Source organism: Ornithorhynchus anatinus, chromosome 2 (assembly GCF_004115215.2).
Source record: "Ornithorhynchus anatinus isolate Pmale09 chromosome 2, mOrnAna1.pri.v4, whole genome shotgun sequence".
Classification (NCBI taxonomy): domain Eukaryota; kingdom Metazoa; phylum Chordata; class Mammalia; order Monotremata; family Ornithorhynchidae; genus Ornithorhynchus; species Ornithorhynchus anatinus.
The window spans coordinates 161,773,776-161,789,981 of record NC_041729.1 but is presented as its reverse complement, the minus strand read 5'-3'; the positions used below and the strand labels follow the sequence as shown (position 1 = coordinate 161,789,981).

The following is a 16,206-nucleotide window of genomic DNA, read 5'->3' as shown; positions in this document are numbered from 1 at the left end:
CTTACATACAATTGATTGATCGACAGGAAGTCAGAACCCCAGAAGGCCCAAGGACGGAAGAGTGGGGATTTCTCCGGGATGGGGCCGCTTCATATTGTCATCTCCCCCCAGACCCGGCCCACCCGGCGTGGACAGGGCGCTCAGTACACCCACCCGCACTTACTTTGGTCGCCCTGCCCTTCAGCTGCGGGACCACCGCCATCCTCTGCGCAGACTCCAGGAGGGTCTCCGCCAGGAGCTCGTTCTCCGCCAGAAAATACTGGTAGACGTCGTACTGCAGCCTCCAGCGGGAGTCCATCCCCGTCCCCACGTCGCACGGCGGAGGGGACCTGCCTCTGCGGTCAACCGGAAACCGGCCGGGTCACCGAAAGTCCCACAGGTAGACGTCGGACTGCCGTCTCCCCCATTCATTCACTCATTCGATTCACTCCCAGACTCCATCCCCGTCCTCACGTCACAAAGCGGAGGGGCCCAGTCTCTGCGGCCAACCAAAAACCGTCCGGGTCACCGAAATCCCCACAGACAGACACTGTACTGCCGTCTCCCCCAGGCTCCGGCCCCGTCCCCACGTCAAAAAAAGGAGGGGCCCGGCCTCTGCAGCCAACCAAAAACCATGCAGGCCACCAAAATACCGACGGATAAACGTCGTACTGCCTTCTCCACCGAGAGCCCGGACCCCACCCCAGAGGGTCACGGTCCCTGCGGCCAACCAGAAACTGGGTCACCAAAATACCAGCAGATAAATGCCTGACTACAGGCTCCCGTGGAGTCCGGGCTGGTCCCTCCGGCGGTGGGGTCCTGCCTCTACGGCCAACCAAAAAAAGTCCATGGTACAAAAATACCGATAGACACGTTACTGCGGTCTCCCCCGGGGGGGTCCGGCCCCATCCCCACGTCGTCCGGCCCCATCCCCACGTCGCGTGGTCCCTGCCTCTGCGGCCAACCACAAACCGTCCAGGGGACACGACGCAAAGTGGCCGCTGGCCAAACCCCTCGGCTACACCGCGGAAGCTCCTCTCTAGACTGGAAGCTGGCTATAATCATAATAATAATAATTTTGGTATTTGTTAAGCGCTTACTATGTGCCAAGCGCTGCTCTAAGCGCTGGGTAGATACAAGGTAATCAGGTTGTCCCACTTGGGGCTCACAGTCTTAATCCCCACTTTCCGGATGAGGTAACTGAGGCCCAGAGAAGTGAAGTGACTTGCCCAAAGTCACACAGCAGACAAGTGGCAGAGTCAGGATTAGAACCCACGACCTCTGACTCCAAGCCCGTGCTCTTTCCACTGAGCCACGCTATTTAAGCACTGGGGTGTTATCCCGACTCTGCCCCTTGTGTGCTTTGTGACCTAGGACAAGCCCCTTCATTTATCTCTGCCTCAGGTCCCTCATCTGCAAAATGGGGATTCAGTACCTGCTTTCTCCTAAGCCGGTGCTTAGGACTGTGCTTGGCACATAATAATAATAATAATGTTGGTATTTGTTAAGCGCTTACTGTGTGCAGAGCACTGTTTTATGGGGTTGATACAGGGTAATCAGGTTGTCCCACATGAAGCTCACAATTGCAGCGTGGCAATTGTCACTTCACTTCTCTGTGCCTCAGTTACCTCATCTGTAAAATGGAGATGAAGACTGTGAGCCCCAAGTGGGACAACCTGATGACCCTGTATCTACCCCAGCGCTTAGAACAGTCCTCTACACATGGTAAGTGCTTAACAAATACCAACATCATCATCATCATCATTAAATACCACATTTATTCCATTTAGGTAAACTCTTAGTGTTGGATCTGATCCTCTGGACTGTAAGTTCGCTTTGGGCTGGGAATTTGTCTACCAACTCTGTTACGTCGTACTCTTCCAAGTGCTTAGTACAGTGCTTTGCACACAGTAAGCGCTCAATGAATAGGATCGACTGATTCCCTCTGCTCAGGGCATAGCATAGTGCTCAGCACCCAACTGGCCCCTAATAATCAATCAAAAGTAATTACTGAGCATCTACTGGGTTCAAACAGACTACCACTCTCCCCACCTCCAAAGACCTCCTAAAAAATCACACCTTCTCCAAGAGCCTTCCCCAGTGAAGCCCTCATTTCCTCTAATAATAATAATTGTGGCATTTAAGCATTTACTATGTGCCAGGCACTGTACTAAGGGCTGGGGTGGATACAAGCAAATCAGGTTGGACACAGTCCCTGTCCCACAGGGGGCTCACAGTCTCAATCCCCATTTTAAAGATGAGGTAACTGAGGTACCGAGGAGTAAAGTGACTTGCCCAAGTTCACACAGTGACGAGACAAGTGACAGAGCCAGGATTAGAACCCATGACTTCTGATTCCCAGGCCCGTACTCTAGCCACTACGTCATGCTGCTTTTCCCTTCTCCCACCCTTCTGAGGCCCAGAGAAGTGACTTGCCCAAGGTCATAACGCAGACATCTTCCTCAGTGCTTAGAACAGTTCCTGGTACATAGTAGGCGCTCAGCAAATGCCAAAAAAACTCCCAAAAAATGGCAAAAGGAATCTGTATTTATTGTAAGCTCATTATGGGCAGGGAGCACGTCTGCTAATTCTGTTATATTGTACTCTCCCAAGTGTTTAGTTCAGTGCTCTGCACATAGTAAGTGCTCAATAATTTCATTCATTCACTCACTCAATCGTATTTACTGAGCGCTTACTGTGAACAGAGCACTGTATTAAGTGCTTGGGAGAGTATCCGATCGACTGATCAGAATCAGTCTCAACAGGACTTATTGAGTACCTGTATGCAGCGTGGCTTGGTGGAAAGGCTTGGGAGTCAAAGGACATGGGTTCTAATTCTGACTCTGCCACTTGTCTGCTGTGTGACCTTGGGTCAGCCACTTCACTTCTCTGTGCCTCAGTTCCCTCATCTGTAAAATGGGGATGAAGACTGTGAGCGCTACGTGGGACAACCTGATTACCTTGTATCTACCCCAGCGCTTAGAACAGGGCTAACCACATAAAATAAGAAATAAATAAATGGTGGTATTTGTTAAGCGCTTACTATGTGCAAAGCACTGTTCTAAGCGCTGGGGGATACAAGGTGATCAGGTTGTCCCACGTGGGCCTCCCAGTTTTAATCTCCATTTTACAGATGAGGTAGCTGAGGCACAGAGAAGCGAAGTGACTTGCCCAAAGTCACACAGCTGGCAAGCAGCCGAACAGGGATTAGAACCCACAACCTCTGACTCCCAAGCCCGGGCTCTTTCCACTGAGCCACGCTGCTTCTCTGCTTCTTCTTCCACAGTAAGCACTTAACAAATATCATCATCGTGATTATTATTATGCAGGGTACTGTAGAGCACATGAATTTACTGAGGAAGTAAAAGGACGGATCCCTTTCCTCGCGGAGTTTCATATCTCACGAGGGCAGTTGAGAGCAGTCAATCTCTTCCCCTTACTTATATAAAACCCAGGGTTTCTGGAGAACCCGGCCATTCAGTTTTACGATTCTACGACAGTCAGACCCACCTTGGGGATCCGAGATTTGCCGGCGCGAACTTGATCACCGTTTCAAATAAATTATAGTCCAGGTAAATATTGGGGTCGACGTCCAAATCAAACTCCAGATTGCAACCTCCGGGCACGGGATCTAGAAGACAAACAAGGGTTTCCGTTAAGCGCTTACTAGTGCCAGGCACTGTACTGAGCGCTGGGGCGGATCCCTGCAAATCGAGTTGGACACAGTCCCCGGCCCACGTGGGGCTCACGGTCTTCCTCCCCAAGCTTCCAGATGAGGGAACCGCAGTCCAGAGAAGTGAAGCGTCTTGCTCAAGATCACGCCACAGACAAGTGGCGGGATTAGAACCCGGGTCCTTCTGACTCCCAGGCCCGGGCTCTATCCGCTAGGCCACGCTTCTCTGCAGTTACCAAGAGATGGTCTCGGACATGCCCAAATCGTGCACGGCATTTCCTTATAGCAGAGCGTTGGCCTCCTCTTCAACCCCCGGGAAGGGCAGGGACCCCACCCCCACCTCAAGTAGGACATGGCTCCTTCCTGTGTGACCTTGGGCAAGTCACTTAACCTCTCTGTGCCTCGGTTACCTCACTTGTAGAATGGGGATTAAGACTGTGAGCCCCATGTGGGACACCCTGATTACTCTGTATCTCCCCCAGCACTTAGAACAGTGCTTGGCACACAGTAAGTGCTTAACGAATACTATAATTATTATTAATATTAATCCCCCACAAAGGCGGGACCATGCCCATGCACAGAAGCAGCGTGGCCTAATGGATAGAGCACAGGCCCGGGAGTCAGGAGGACCTACGTTCTAATCCCGGCTGGGTGACCTTGGGCAAGTCGCTTCACTTCTCGGTGCCTCAGTTACCTCATCTGTAAAATGGGAATTAACTGTGAGCCTCACGTGGGACAACCTGATGACCCCGTATCTCCCCCAGCGCTTAGAACGGTGCTCGGCACATAGTAAGCGCTTAACGAATACCAACGTTATTATTCACTTCTCAGTGCTTCCGTTCCCTCATCTTTAAAATAGGGATTAGGATTGTGAGACCCACATGGGACGTGGACTGTGTCCAACCTGATGATCTACCCCAGCGCTTAGTACAGTGTCTGAGGCACAGTAAACACTTAACAAATACCACTGGAAAAAAAAAAATTGGCGTCAGAACCAGATGTGTGGGAGAGGGCTTCCCTGTCTCTCTGCCCACTGAGGAAGAGGCAAATCAAACCCATGTGAACTCCGTTTCTTCCCCGCCTCGCATCTTGCCCCCACCATAATAATAATAATAATAATAAGGTTGGCATCTGTTATGCGCTTACTATTGCAGAGCACTGTTCTAAGCGCTGGGGTAGATACAGGGTCATCAGGTTGTCCCTCGTGAGGCTCACAGTTAATCGCCATTTTTACAGAGGAGGTAACTGAGGCACAGAGAAGTTAAGTGACTTGCTCACAGTCACACAGCTGACAGGTGGCAGAGCCAGCATTCGAACCCATGACCTCTGACTCCCAAGCAGCTTTCTGACTCTGCAACCCCTTAGACTGTAAGCTCACTGTGGGCAGGGAATGTGTCTGTTATACTGTTCTATTGTCCTCTCCCAAGTGCTTAGTACAGTGCTCTGCACACAGTAAGCGCTCAGTAAGTACCACTGATTGACTGACTAGACCAGAAGCTCGTTATGTGCAGGGAACTTGCGTACTAAACCTCATATACTGTCCTCTACCAAGTAATTAGTACAGTTCTCTGCACCCAGTTTGTGTTCAATAAATACGACAGATTGACTCTACCCTGGAAGCTCGCTGTGGGATGGGAACGTTGTCTACCAACTCTGTTAAGTTGTTCTGTCCTGCGCGCTCAGTACAGTGCTCTGCACACATTATGTGCTCGACAAATACGAGAGATTGATTGACTCTAGACCGGAAGCTCATTGTGGACGGGGAATGGGTCTACCAACTCTGATATATTGTTCTCTCTCAATATATTGTTGATGTATTGTTAGTACGGTGCTCTGCACACAGTAAGCACTCAGTAAATACCCGAGATCATCCTCAGGACTGACACCTCTGTCATTCAATTCATTCGATCGTATTTATTGAGCGCTTACTGTGCTCTGCACACAGTAAGCGCTCAATAAATACGATCGAATGAATAAATGAATGCAGAGCACTGTATTAACAGAAGCAGGAGAAGCAGCATGGCTCAGTGGAAAGAGCCCGGGCTTGGGAGTCAGAAGTTGTGGGTTCTAATCCCGGCTTGGCCACTTGTCTGCTGTGTGACCTTGGGCAAGTCACTTCACTTCTCCGTGCCTCAGTTCCCTCGTCTGTAAAATGGGGATTGAGACGGTGAGCCCTATGTGGGACAGGGACCGTGTCCGACCCAATTTGCTTCCGTCTCCCCCAGCACTCGGTACAGTGCCTGGCACATAGTAAGTGTTTAACAAATACCATAATTATTATTATTATTATTATTGTTAAGCACTTGGGGGAGTACATTAAAACAATAAAAAGTGTCATTCCCTGCCCACAGCAAGCTCTCAGTCTAGAGTCGGAGAGACAGACATCAATACAAATAAATAAAATGACAGATCTGTACATAAGTGGTGTGGGGCTGGGAGCGGGGAAGAGCAAGGGGAGGAAGTCAGGGTGACGCAGAAGGGAGTGGAAGATGAGGAAAAGTGGGGGGCTGGGAGGGAGGGGGTACCTTTCTCCGAATACGAGAGTGGCCCGGCGACGCTTTTGACCCCGTCGGGCCCCGCAGCCTGAAGGAACCACGTGCATATCGTCTGTTCCAGCCGGAGCGCGGTGATCAGTCCTTTGTCCGTGCCCGGCCCCGAAGTGTCCTGAGGAGGATTCTGGAAACGTTCGCGGGGAGGAAGACAGAGACACGCGTCACTCTCCTCTGACCCTCGGCCAGGAAGTGGGAATATGTCCCCAGGGCTCTAGAAATGGTCCACACACATCCTGGATTTTCATTTCATTACCCTATTTTGTTAATGAGAGGTACATCACCTTGATTATACTTATTTGCCATTGTTTTAATGAGATGTTCATCCCCTTGATTCTATTTATTGCTGTTGTTTTTGTCTGTCTCCTCCGATTAGACTGTAAGCCCGTCAAAGGGCACAGACTGTCTATCTGTTACCGATTTGTACATTCCAAGCACTTAGTACAGTGCTCTGCACATAGTAAGCGCTCAATAAATAAACTTATTCATTCATTCGATCGTATTTATGGAGCGCTGTGTGAAGAGCACTGTACTAAGAGCTTGGGAGAGGACAACACAACAGAAAACGGTGACATTCTCTGCCCACATGAGTTTACAGTCTCGGAGGGAGGGGGAGAGAGACAGACATCGATACAAATAAATAAAATGACAGATATGGACTTGGTGGTGTGGGACTGGGAGGAGGGGAGAGGAAAGGGAGTGAGTCAGGATGACGCAGAAGGGGGTGGAAGATGAGGAAAAGGGGGGCTTAGTCTGGGAAGGCCTCCTGGAGGAGACAGGCCTTCAATAAAGCTTTGAAGGGCAGGGAAGAGTCACTGTCTGTCAGATTCGCTCGGGAAGAGATGCCCACCCTACAAAAAATACCACTTTTAGGATACCAACTCTGTGGTATTAAGACTCTCCTCCAAGTGCCTAGTTCAGTGCTCTGCACACATTAATAATGATAATAATAATAACGATGGCATTTGTTAAGGGCTTACTATGTGCCAAGCACTGTTTTAACATTGTTGGTATTTGTTAAGCGCTTACTATGTGCAGAGCACTGTTCTAAGCGCTGGGGTACATAGAGGGTAATCAGATTGTCCCATGTGAGGCTCACAGTCTTAATCCCCATTTTACAGCTGAGGTAACTGAGGCACGGAGAAGTGAAGTGACTCGCCCACAGTCACACAGCTGACAAGTGGCAGAGCTGGGATTCGAACCCATGACCTCTGACTCCAAAGCCCATGCTCTTTCCACTGAGCCATGCTGCTTCTCCGTTTTAAGTTTTAAGCACTGGGGGGATACAAGGTGATCAGGTTGCCCCACGTGGGGCTCACAGTCTTAATCCTCATTTTACAGATGAGGTAACTGAGGCGCAGAGAAGTTAAGGACTTGCCTAAAGTCACACAGCTGGCAAGTGGCAGAGCTGGGATTAGAACCCACGACCGCTGACTCCCAAGCCCAGGCTTTTTCCACTGAGCCACGCCGCTTCTTAAGCGCTCAATAAAAGTCACTGATAAAAATCGATACTAACTCTGCTGTACTGAACTCTCCCAAGCACTCAGTCCAGGCCTCTGCCCACGGTAAGCGCTGAATAAATACCACTGATCGACAGATTGATAGGAGACGGAGAAGAAGAAGAAACTCTGCAAACAGATAAGGACACAGATGGTCTAAACTTCAAATAACTCTGGCCATTTTCTGGAGGTATGAGTCAGTGTTCTGCTCAACAAGTCAAACGAAACCAAGCCCCGAAAACGACAACCTGGGGCTTCAGGCAGCGCCAGAAAGCGGGAAGGGAAGTGCGAGGGGCAGAGGGGAGTGCGATTCATTCGATCATATTTATTGAGCGCTTACTGTGTGCTGAGCACTGAACTAAGCGCTTGGAATGTACAATTTGGCAACAGAGACAATCTCTGCCTAACAACGGGCTCACAGTCTAAACTGTCCCGCCGTCGACCCATGGCCCAAGTCCTCCCGCCGTCCCGGAACACCCTCCCTCCTCACCTCCGCCAAACTAACTCTCTTCCTCTCTTCAGAGCTCTACTGAGAGCTCACCTCCTCCAGGAGGCCTTCCCAGACTGAGCCCCCCATTTCCCTCTCCTTTCCCTCCCCTCCCCCCGCCCTCTGCTCTTCCCCCTTCCCCTCAGCACTGTGTTCATTTGTATATATTATTTATTACTCTATTTATTTTGTTAATGATGTGTCTAGCACTATAATTCTATTTATCTTGATGATGATGTTTTGTTTTGTTCTGTTTTGCTTTGCCATCTGTCTCCCCCGTTTAGACTGTGAGCCCATCATTGGGCAGGGATTGTCTCCATCTGTTGCCAAATTGTACATTCCAAGCGCTTAGTACAGTGCTCAACACATAGTAAGTGCTCAATAAATACTACTGAAAGAATGCTCTACACGTAGTAAGCACTCAATAAATATGATTGAATCAATCAATTCCACTGATGGATTAATTGATCCATTCCACTTGCAGGTTAAGGAATAATAATAATAATAATGTTGGTATTTGTTAAGCGCTTACTATGTGCAGAGCACTGTTCTAAGCGCTGGGGTAAACACAGGGGAATCAGGTTGTCCCACGTGGGGCTCACAGTCTTAATCCCCATTTTACAGATGAGGGAACTGAGGCACAGAGAAGTGAAGTGACTTGCCCACAGTCACCCAGCTGACAAGTGGCAGAGCTGGGATTCGAACTCATGAGCCCTGACTCCAAAGCCCGTGCTCTTTCCACTGCGCCACGCTGCTTCTCAAGGAAACATACTTGTGTTAAAGAAAAAACAATAAATACTGCTTAGTGAATGAACGAATACAAGGGGGAGACAGACAGCAAAACAAACAAGTAGTCAGGCATCAATCCCAAAAAATACGATGGGATGAGGAAATCGCGTAGAATAAAAAGAGTAGCAGACCTGTGAGGACGAGAGTTTTTCTGACTAGACCGAAGTCACCTCCGTCCATCCATACCTTGTTAAAGGAAACGGTGGCGTTCTTGTACTGAGTGTGTATCTGAAAGATTACGAAGGTCACATTGCTCGCGATGTGGCGCAACACGGCCTCTTCGGAAGAAGACTGCAGTGTGAAGTGTCTAAACTTGCCCACGGAAAATTCGAGAAGGCCTGTAATGGGAAGAGATTTGACGGCGTTACAATATATGCCTCATTTACGCTGCCGAGTCATCTATTCGGAAAAAGGCAGGGTGGATTTCAATAGTTTACAGACGGGACAGAGACAATGGTGGCTGGGGGAGGCGGCCTGTGGACCCCTAAAAGCCCCCTGATGCCCTCCCAGAAGCAGCATGGCGTAGTGAATAGAGCCCGGGCCTGGGAGTCAGGAGGTCAGAGGTTCTAATCCTCACTCCGCCACTTGTCTGCTGGGCAAATCACTTTACTTCTCTGGGCCTCAGTGACCTCATCTTTAAAATGGGGCCTGAGACTGTGAGCCCCACATGGGTCCCAACCCGATTTTCTTGTATCCAGCCCAGGGCTTAGTACAGTGCCTGGTACATAGTAAGTGCTTAAATACCATAATTATTATTAACTGCACAGCACTTATGTCCATATCCTTATATTCAATGATTTCCCCAATCTGAAACCTATTTTAATGTCTGCCTCGTCCTGTAGATTGTAAGCTTTTGTGAGCAGGGATTGTGACTAACAACTCCAGTGTATTGTGCTTTCCCCAGCACTTAACCCAGTGCTTTGCACGCAGTAAGCGCTAGATAAATACCACTGACTGATTGTAGTGTCCTACTGATTGTACTGTTCTGTCTCATGTACTCAGTCTAATAATAATAATGTTGGTATTTGTTAAGTGCTTACTATGTGCAGAGCACTGTTCTAAGCGCTGAGGTAGATACAAGGTAATCAGATTGTCCCACATGAGGCTCACAGTCTTAATTCCCATTTTACAGATGAGGTAACTGAGCCACAGAGAAGTGAAGTGACTTGCCCACAGTCACAAAGCTGACAAGTGGCAGTGCCAGAATTCGAACCCATAACCTCTGACTCCCATGCCCGGGCTCTTTCCACTAAGCCACGCTGCTTCTCTAGTGTTCTGCATACAACAATGTTGGTATTTGCTAAGCACTTACTATGTGCAGAGCACTGTTCTAAGCGCTGGGGTAGATACAGGGTCATCTGGCACGTGAAGCTCACAATCTAAATGCCCACTTTACAGATGAGGTAACTGAGGCACAGAGAAGTGAAGTGACTCGCCCACAGTCACAATTGCCATTGTTCTCGTCTGTCCGTCTCCCCCGATTAGACCGTAAACCCGTCAAACGGCAGGGACTGTCTCTATCTGTTGCCGACTTGTTCATTCCAAGCGCTTAGTACAGTGCTCTGCACATAGTAAGCGCTCAATAAATACTATTGAATGAATGAAAAGGGCAGAGATGGGATTCGAACCCATGACCTCTGACTCCCAAGCCTGTGCTCTTTCCAATTGAGCCACCTGCTTCTCTACAATAAGTGCTCAATAAATACCACTGACTAATTGCATTACTCTCGCCCAAGTACTTAGTCCAGTGTTCTGCACACTGTAAGCGTTCAATAAATGCCACTGATCGCCTGATTGTATCAAACCTTTAGTTCAATAAGCGTTCATAAATACGACTGATTGTAATGATAATAATAATTATGGTATTTAAGTGCTTACTTTCTTACTTTCTAAGCTCTGGGGTAGATACAAGGTAATCAGGTTGTCCCACATGGGGCTCACAGTCTCAATCTCCATTTTACAGATGAGGGCACCGAGGCACAAAGAAGTTAAGTGACTTGCCCAAGGTCACACAGTAGACAAATGGGGGAGATGACATTGGAACCCAAGTCCTCTGACTCCCAAGCCCGTGCTCTTTCCACTAAGCCAAGCTACTTCTCCCAAATGGTTAATACTGTGCTTTGCACACAGCAGGTGCTCAATAAATACGATTGAATGAATGAATAATAATCGTATTCATTCATTCAATCGTATTTATTGAGCGCTTACTATGTGCAGAGCACCGTACTAGGCGCTTGTGCTTACAATGCGCCAGGCACTCTACTAAGTTTGGGCTGGATACAAACAAATCAGGCTGGACACATGTGAGGTTCACAGTCTCAATCCCCATTTTACAGAGACGGTAACTGAGGCCCAGAGAAGTGAAGTGACTTGCCCAAGGCCACACAGCAGAAAAGTGATACAGTCGGGATTAGAACCCATGACCTTCTGACTCCCAGACCCTTGCTCTATCCAGATGTTTTTCTTAAGTGCTTCTCTTAAATGTCCAATACCCCTGATGGATTATATTGTTCCCTCCCATTCCACTTAGTCCAGAGCTCTGCACATAGTGAGCGTTCAATAACGATGTGGCTCAGTGGATAGAGCCTGGATTTGGGAGTCAGAGGAAATGGATTCTAATCCCGGCTCCGCCACGTCTGCTGTGTGACTTTGGGCAAGCCGCTTCACTTCTCTGTGTCTCAGTTCCCTCATCTGTAAAATGGGGATAATAATAATAATGTTGGTATTTGTTAAGCGCTTACTATGTGCAGAGCACTGTTCTAAGCGCTGGGGAAGATACAGGGTAATCAGGTTGTCCCACGTGAGGCTCACAGTTAATCCCCATTTCACAGATGAGGTAACTGAGGCACAGAGAAGTTAAGTGACTCGCCCACACAGCTGACAAGTGGCAGAGCCGCTTGACCTCATGATCTCTGACTCACAAGCCCGTGCTCTTTCCACCGAGCCACGCTGCTTCTCTAATTAAGACTGTGAACCCCACAGAGACGACCAGATTATCCTATATCTACCCCAGCACTTAGAACAGTGCTTAGCACACAGTAAGCGCTTAATAAACAATAATAATAATAATAATACTGATTGAATGACTGGGGAAGGCAAGAGAGACAGCTATGCATGACATCACATCCCCTTTTTTCAGGTAAGATACCAAGAGAAGCGGTGTGGCCTAGTGGATAGAGCAAAGGCCGGGGAGTCAGAAGGACCTGGGTTCTAATTTGGATCCATCACTTCTCTGCTTTGTGACCCTGGCCCAGTCACTTCACTTCTCTGGGCATCAACTACCTCATCTGTACAGTGGGGATTAAGAGTATGAGCTCCAGAAAACCAGCTTGGCCTAGTGGATGGAGCACAGGCCTAGGAGTCAGAAGTTCCTGGGTTCTAATCCTGGCTCCTCCATTTCTTTGCTGTGTGACCCTGGGCAAGCCACTTAACGTCTCTGGGCCTCGGTTACCTCAACTGTAAAATGGGGATTAAGACTGTGAGCCCCATGTGGGACAGCGACTGTGTCCAACCTGATTAATTTGTATCTCCCCCAGTGCTTAGAATAATAATAATGTTGGTATTTGTTAAGCGCTTACTGTGTGCAGAGCACTGTTCTAAGCGCTGGGGTGGACACAGGGTGATCAGGTTGTCCCACGTGGGGCTCACAGTCTTGATCCCCATTTTACAGATGAGGGAACTGAGGCACAGAGAAGTGAAGTGACTTGCCCACAGTCACATAGCTGACAAGTGGAGGAGTGGGGATTCGAACCCATGACCTCTGACTCCCCAGCCCGGGCTCTTTCCACTGAGCTACGCTGCTTCTCTACCAGTGCTTAGAACAGTGCTTGGCACAAAGTAAGCACTTAACAAATGCCATTATTACTATTATGATGTGGGACAGGGACTGCATCTAACCCAAGTACCTTTTATGTACCCCAGCGCTTAGTAGAGTGTCTGGCACATAGTCTGCATTTAAATACCACAATTCCAACTATTAATATTATAATGGTGCCAACTCTAATTCCTACCTCTGGGTTTTTCCCCAGTGCTTAGCACAGTGCTCTCCTACTATAATATTATTATTATTATTATAACAATAGCAGAGCACTGTACTAAACATTGGGAAAAAGGTGGGAATTATTCATTCATTCACTAGCATTTATTGAGCGCTTACTAGGCTATGTACTAAGCACTTGGAGTGTACAGAGAAGCAGCGTGGCTCAGTGGAAAGAGCCCGGGCTTGGGAGTCAGAGGTCATGGGTTTGAATCCCAGATTTGCCACATAGCTGTGTGACTGTGGGCAAGTCACTTAACTTCTCTGTGCTTCCTATCTGTTACTGAATTGTACATTCCAAGCACTTAGTACAATGCTCTGCACATGGTAAGCGCTGAATAAATACTGTTGAATGAATGAATGCCTCAGTTGTCTTATCTGTAAAACGGGGATTAACTGTAAGCCTCACGTGGGACAATCTGATTACCCTGCATCTACCCCAGCGCTTAGAACAGTGCTTTGCACAGAGTAAGCGCTTAACAAATACCACCATTATTATTATTATTACAATTTGGCAACAGATAGAGACCATGCCTGCCCAATAATGGGCTGACAGTCTAAACAGGGGAATTAGAGGTGACACCGTTAGCAACTGCAGGTAGAAATCCAGTTGCCCAAGACCGAGCCGTTTGCCAACAGCTTTTACAGAAATAAGTGTCAAAATAGCATCACATAACTGCCGTTCGGTGACGGGGGAAGAACCCATATCCTTCCTCACGGATCCGGGTCCCCTGAAACCGTTCTCTGTGCTGCAGAAACTCCCACTTAAGACCTTCTCAGAATTTTCCACCTACACTAATCATCGTTCGGTAAAATCCATCGGATTGGAAGAGAGCAGTTTACGTGGCAATACCAAAGAAAGGGGATACAAGCAAATGCGACAGTTACGGCACCATTTCCTTGATCTCACATGCCAGCGAGGTAGTGCTAGACTAGTGTTATACGGCATCGAACGGAGACCTACGTGCAACGCGAATTGCCGGACGTTCAAGTGGGATTCCGGATGGGACGAGTGACGAGAGATATAATAATAATAATAATGGCATTTATTAAGTGCTTACTATGTGCAAAGCACTGTTCTAAGCACTGGGGGGGAATCAGGTTGTCCCCGTGGGACTCACAGTCTTAATCCCCATTTTAGAGATGAGGGAACTGAGGCACAGAGGAGCCATGTTGGTATTTGTTAAGAGCTTACTATGTGTAGAGCACTGTTCTGTGCTGGGGTAGATACAGGGTAATCAGGTTGTCCCACGTCTCACAGTCTTAATCCCCATTTTACAGATGAGGTCACTGAGGCACAGAGAAGTTACGCATAGGAGAAATGGACATGTTGGACCATTTAACTGTACTAATTCAGAACCCATATGCCAGACAGGAGGCTACAATAAGAACAGAATATAGAGAAACTGATTGGTATCGCATTAGTCAGGGTGTAAGACAAGGATGTATCTTCTCGCCTCATCCGTTCATTCTTTATGCCAAATACATAATGAGCGAAACCGGACTGAATGAAGGCGAGCGGGGAGTAAAGAATGGAGGATGGAATATCAAACAACCTTCGTTAGGCTGGTGATACAACCCAACCAGTAGAAAGCGAAGAAGATTTGAAGGGTTTATTAGTAAAAGTTAAAGAGCAGAGCAAAAAGATGGGCCTGAATATCAAGGAAACAAAGATCACAACAACTGGAAGTTTTAACACACTGATAGCGGAGGGAGAGAAGACTGAATGATTTTTCTCTTCTGGGATCGATAATCAATAAAAAAGGATTTAGAAGAGTCTAGGAAAAAAAAATCATGCAATGTGCTTATGAAACTATTGCCCCCAAAATACAAACGGTCAATTCTGTGTTTCCAGTGACAGTGTATGGATCCAGAAGCTGGACAGTGATAAAACAGGACAGAAAGAGTATCGACTCTTTTGAAATGCAGTGATGGAGAAGGCTTTTGTGAATACCCGAAAAACAAATAAATGGGTTTGGGAGCAAATTAAGTTAAGGTGGTCTTTGGAAGACCAAATGACTCAACTTAGATTAGCATAATTTGGACACATCATCAGGCAGCCTGATTTTTTGGAGAGGATACTAATTCATTCAATCGTATTTACTGAGCGCTTAATGTGTGCAGAGCAAACTAATGCTAGGAGATGTCCAGGGAAAAGATGAGAGGCAGACGGGCACCTAGATGGTCCGAAACCATAACAGTGATAACGGAAGAACTGTTAGCAACGTCATGGATCACGGCAGAAGACAGGACGCTCTGGAGAAAATACAGCCATAGAGTTGTCACGAATGGGAAATGACTCCACGGCATTTGGTAACGATATTAAAATCCAGGAATTTGGGGTTTTTTTTTTTTCCTCTTACTGCTTTCCAGCCACATTTTGGGTTCATTTCACACAGCAAGCTTTCTGAGTTATAATGCTAGGCACCGAGTCTGTTCTCAGTACTTGAAATCAATCAATAGGATTTAAGCTCCCCATGGGACGGTGTGCTCATTGTGGGCGGGGGACAGGTCTACCGACTCTGCTGGACTGTACTCTCCCAAGCGGTTAGGGCAGTGCTAAGTGCTCAATAAATACCACTGATTAATTGAGCATTTACTCTGGCCAAAGCACTGTGCTTAGCACTTGGGAGAATGCAAAACAGTCAATAGAGAATATCCAACAGACGATTATTGTCCCCACCTTCAAAGCCTTACTGAAGGCACATCTCCTCCAAGAAAGCTTCCCCAACTACAACTTCACTTCCTCTTCTCCCACCCCCTTCTGCGTTAGCCTGTACTTAGTAGAGGCTCAATATGTCCCATTGAGTGACTGATTAAAAAGAAATGTAGGATGTCCTAGTGGAGAGAGCATGAGCCTGAAAGTCAGAGGACCTGGGTTTTAATTTCAGCTCCACTTGTCCGTTGCATGACCTTGAGCAAGTCACTTAACTTCTCTGGGCCTCAGTTTCCTCATCTGTAAAATGGAGATTAAATATCCGTGCTTCCTCCCCCTTAGACTGTGAACCTCATGAGGGTCAGGATCTGTGTCTTATCTGCTGGAATTGTATCTTCCACACATAGTAGGTACTTTTTTCTAGACAGTATTTGTGAAATACTTACTGTGTGCCAGGCACTGCATTGAGTTCTGGGGTAGATAATAATAATGATGGTATTTGTTAAGCGCTTACTATGTGCCAAGCACTGTTCTAAGC

At 47.6% G+C, this 16,206-nt stretch overlaps 1 protein-coding gene across 2 annotated transcripts in view; it reads right to left on the bottom strand.

Moving 5' to 3' along the window:
- TM7SF3 (transmembrane 7 superfamily member 3) overlaps window positions 1-16,206 on the bottom strand; it is a 65,447-nt gene that overhangs the window by 39,249 nt on the left and 9,992 nt on the right. For both annotated transcript variants that reach the window (XM_029058486.1, XM_029058487.1), the window contains exons 2-5: window positions 9,163-9,314; window positions 6,178-6,328; window positions 3,490-3,610; window positions 164-335 (exon numbers count right to left, since the gene is read on the bottom strand). In XM_029058486.1, the coding sequence (XP_028914319.1) occupies window positions 164-335; window positions 3,490-3,610; window positions 6,178-6,328; window positions 9,163-9,314 (596 nt within the window). The remainder of the gene's footprint in view (window positions 1-163; window positions 336-3,489; window positions 3,611-6,177; window positions 6,329-9,162; window positions 9,315-16,206) is intronic.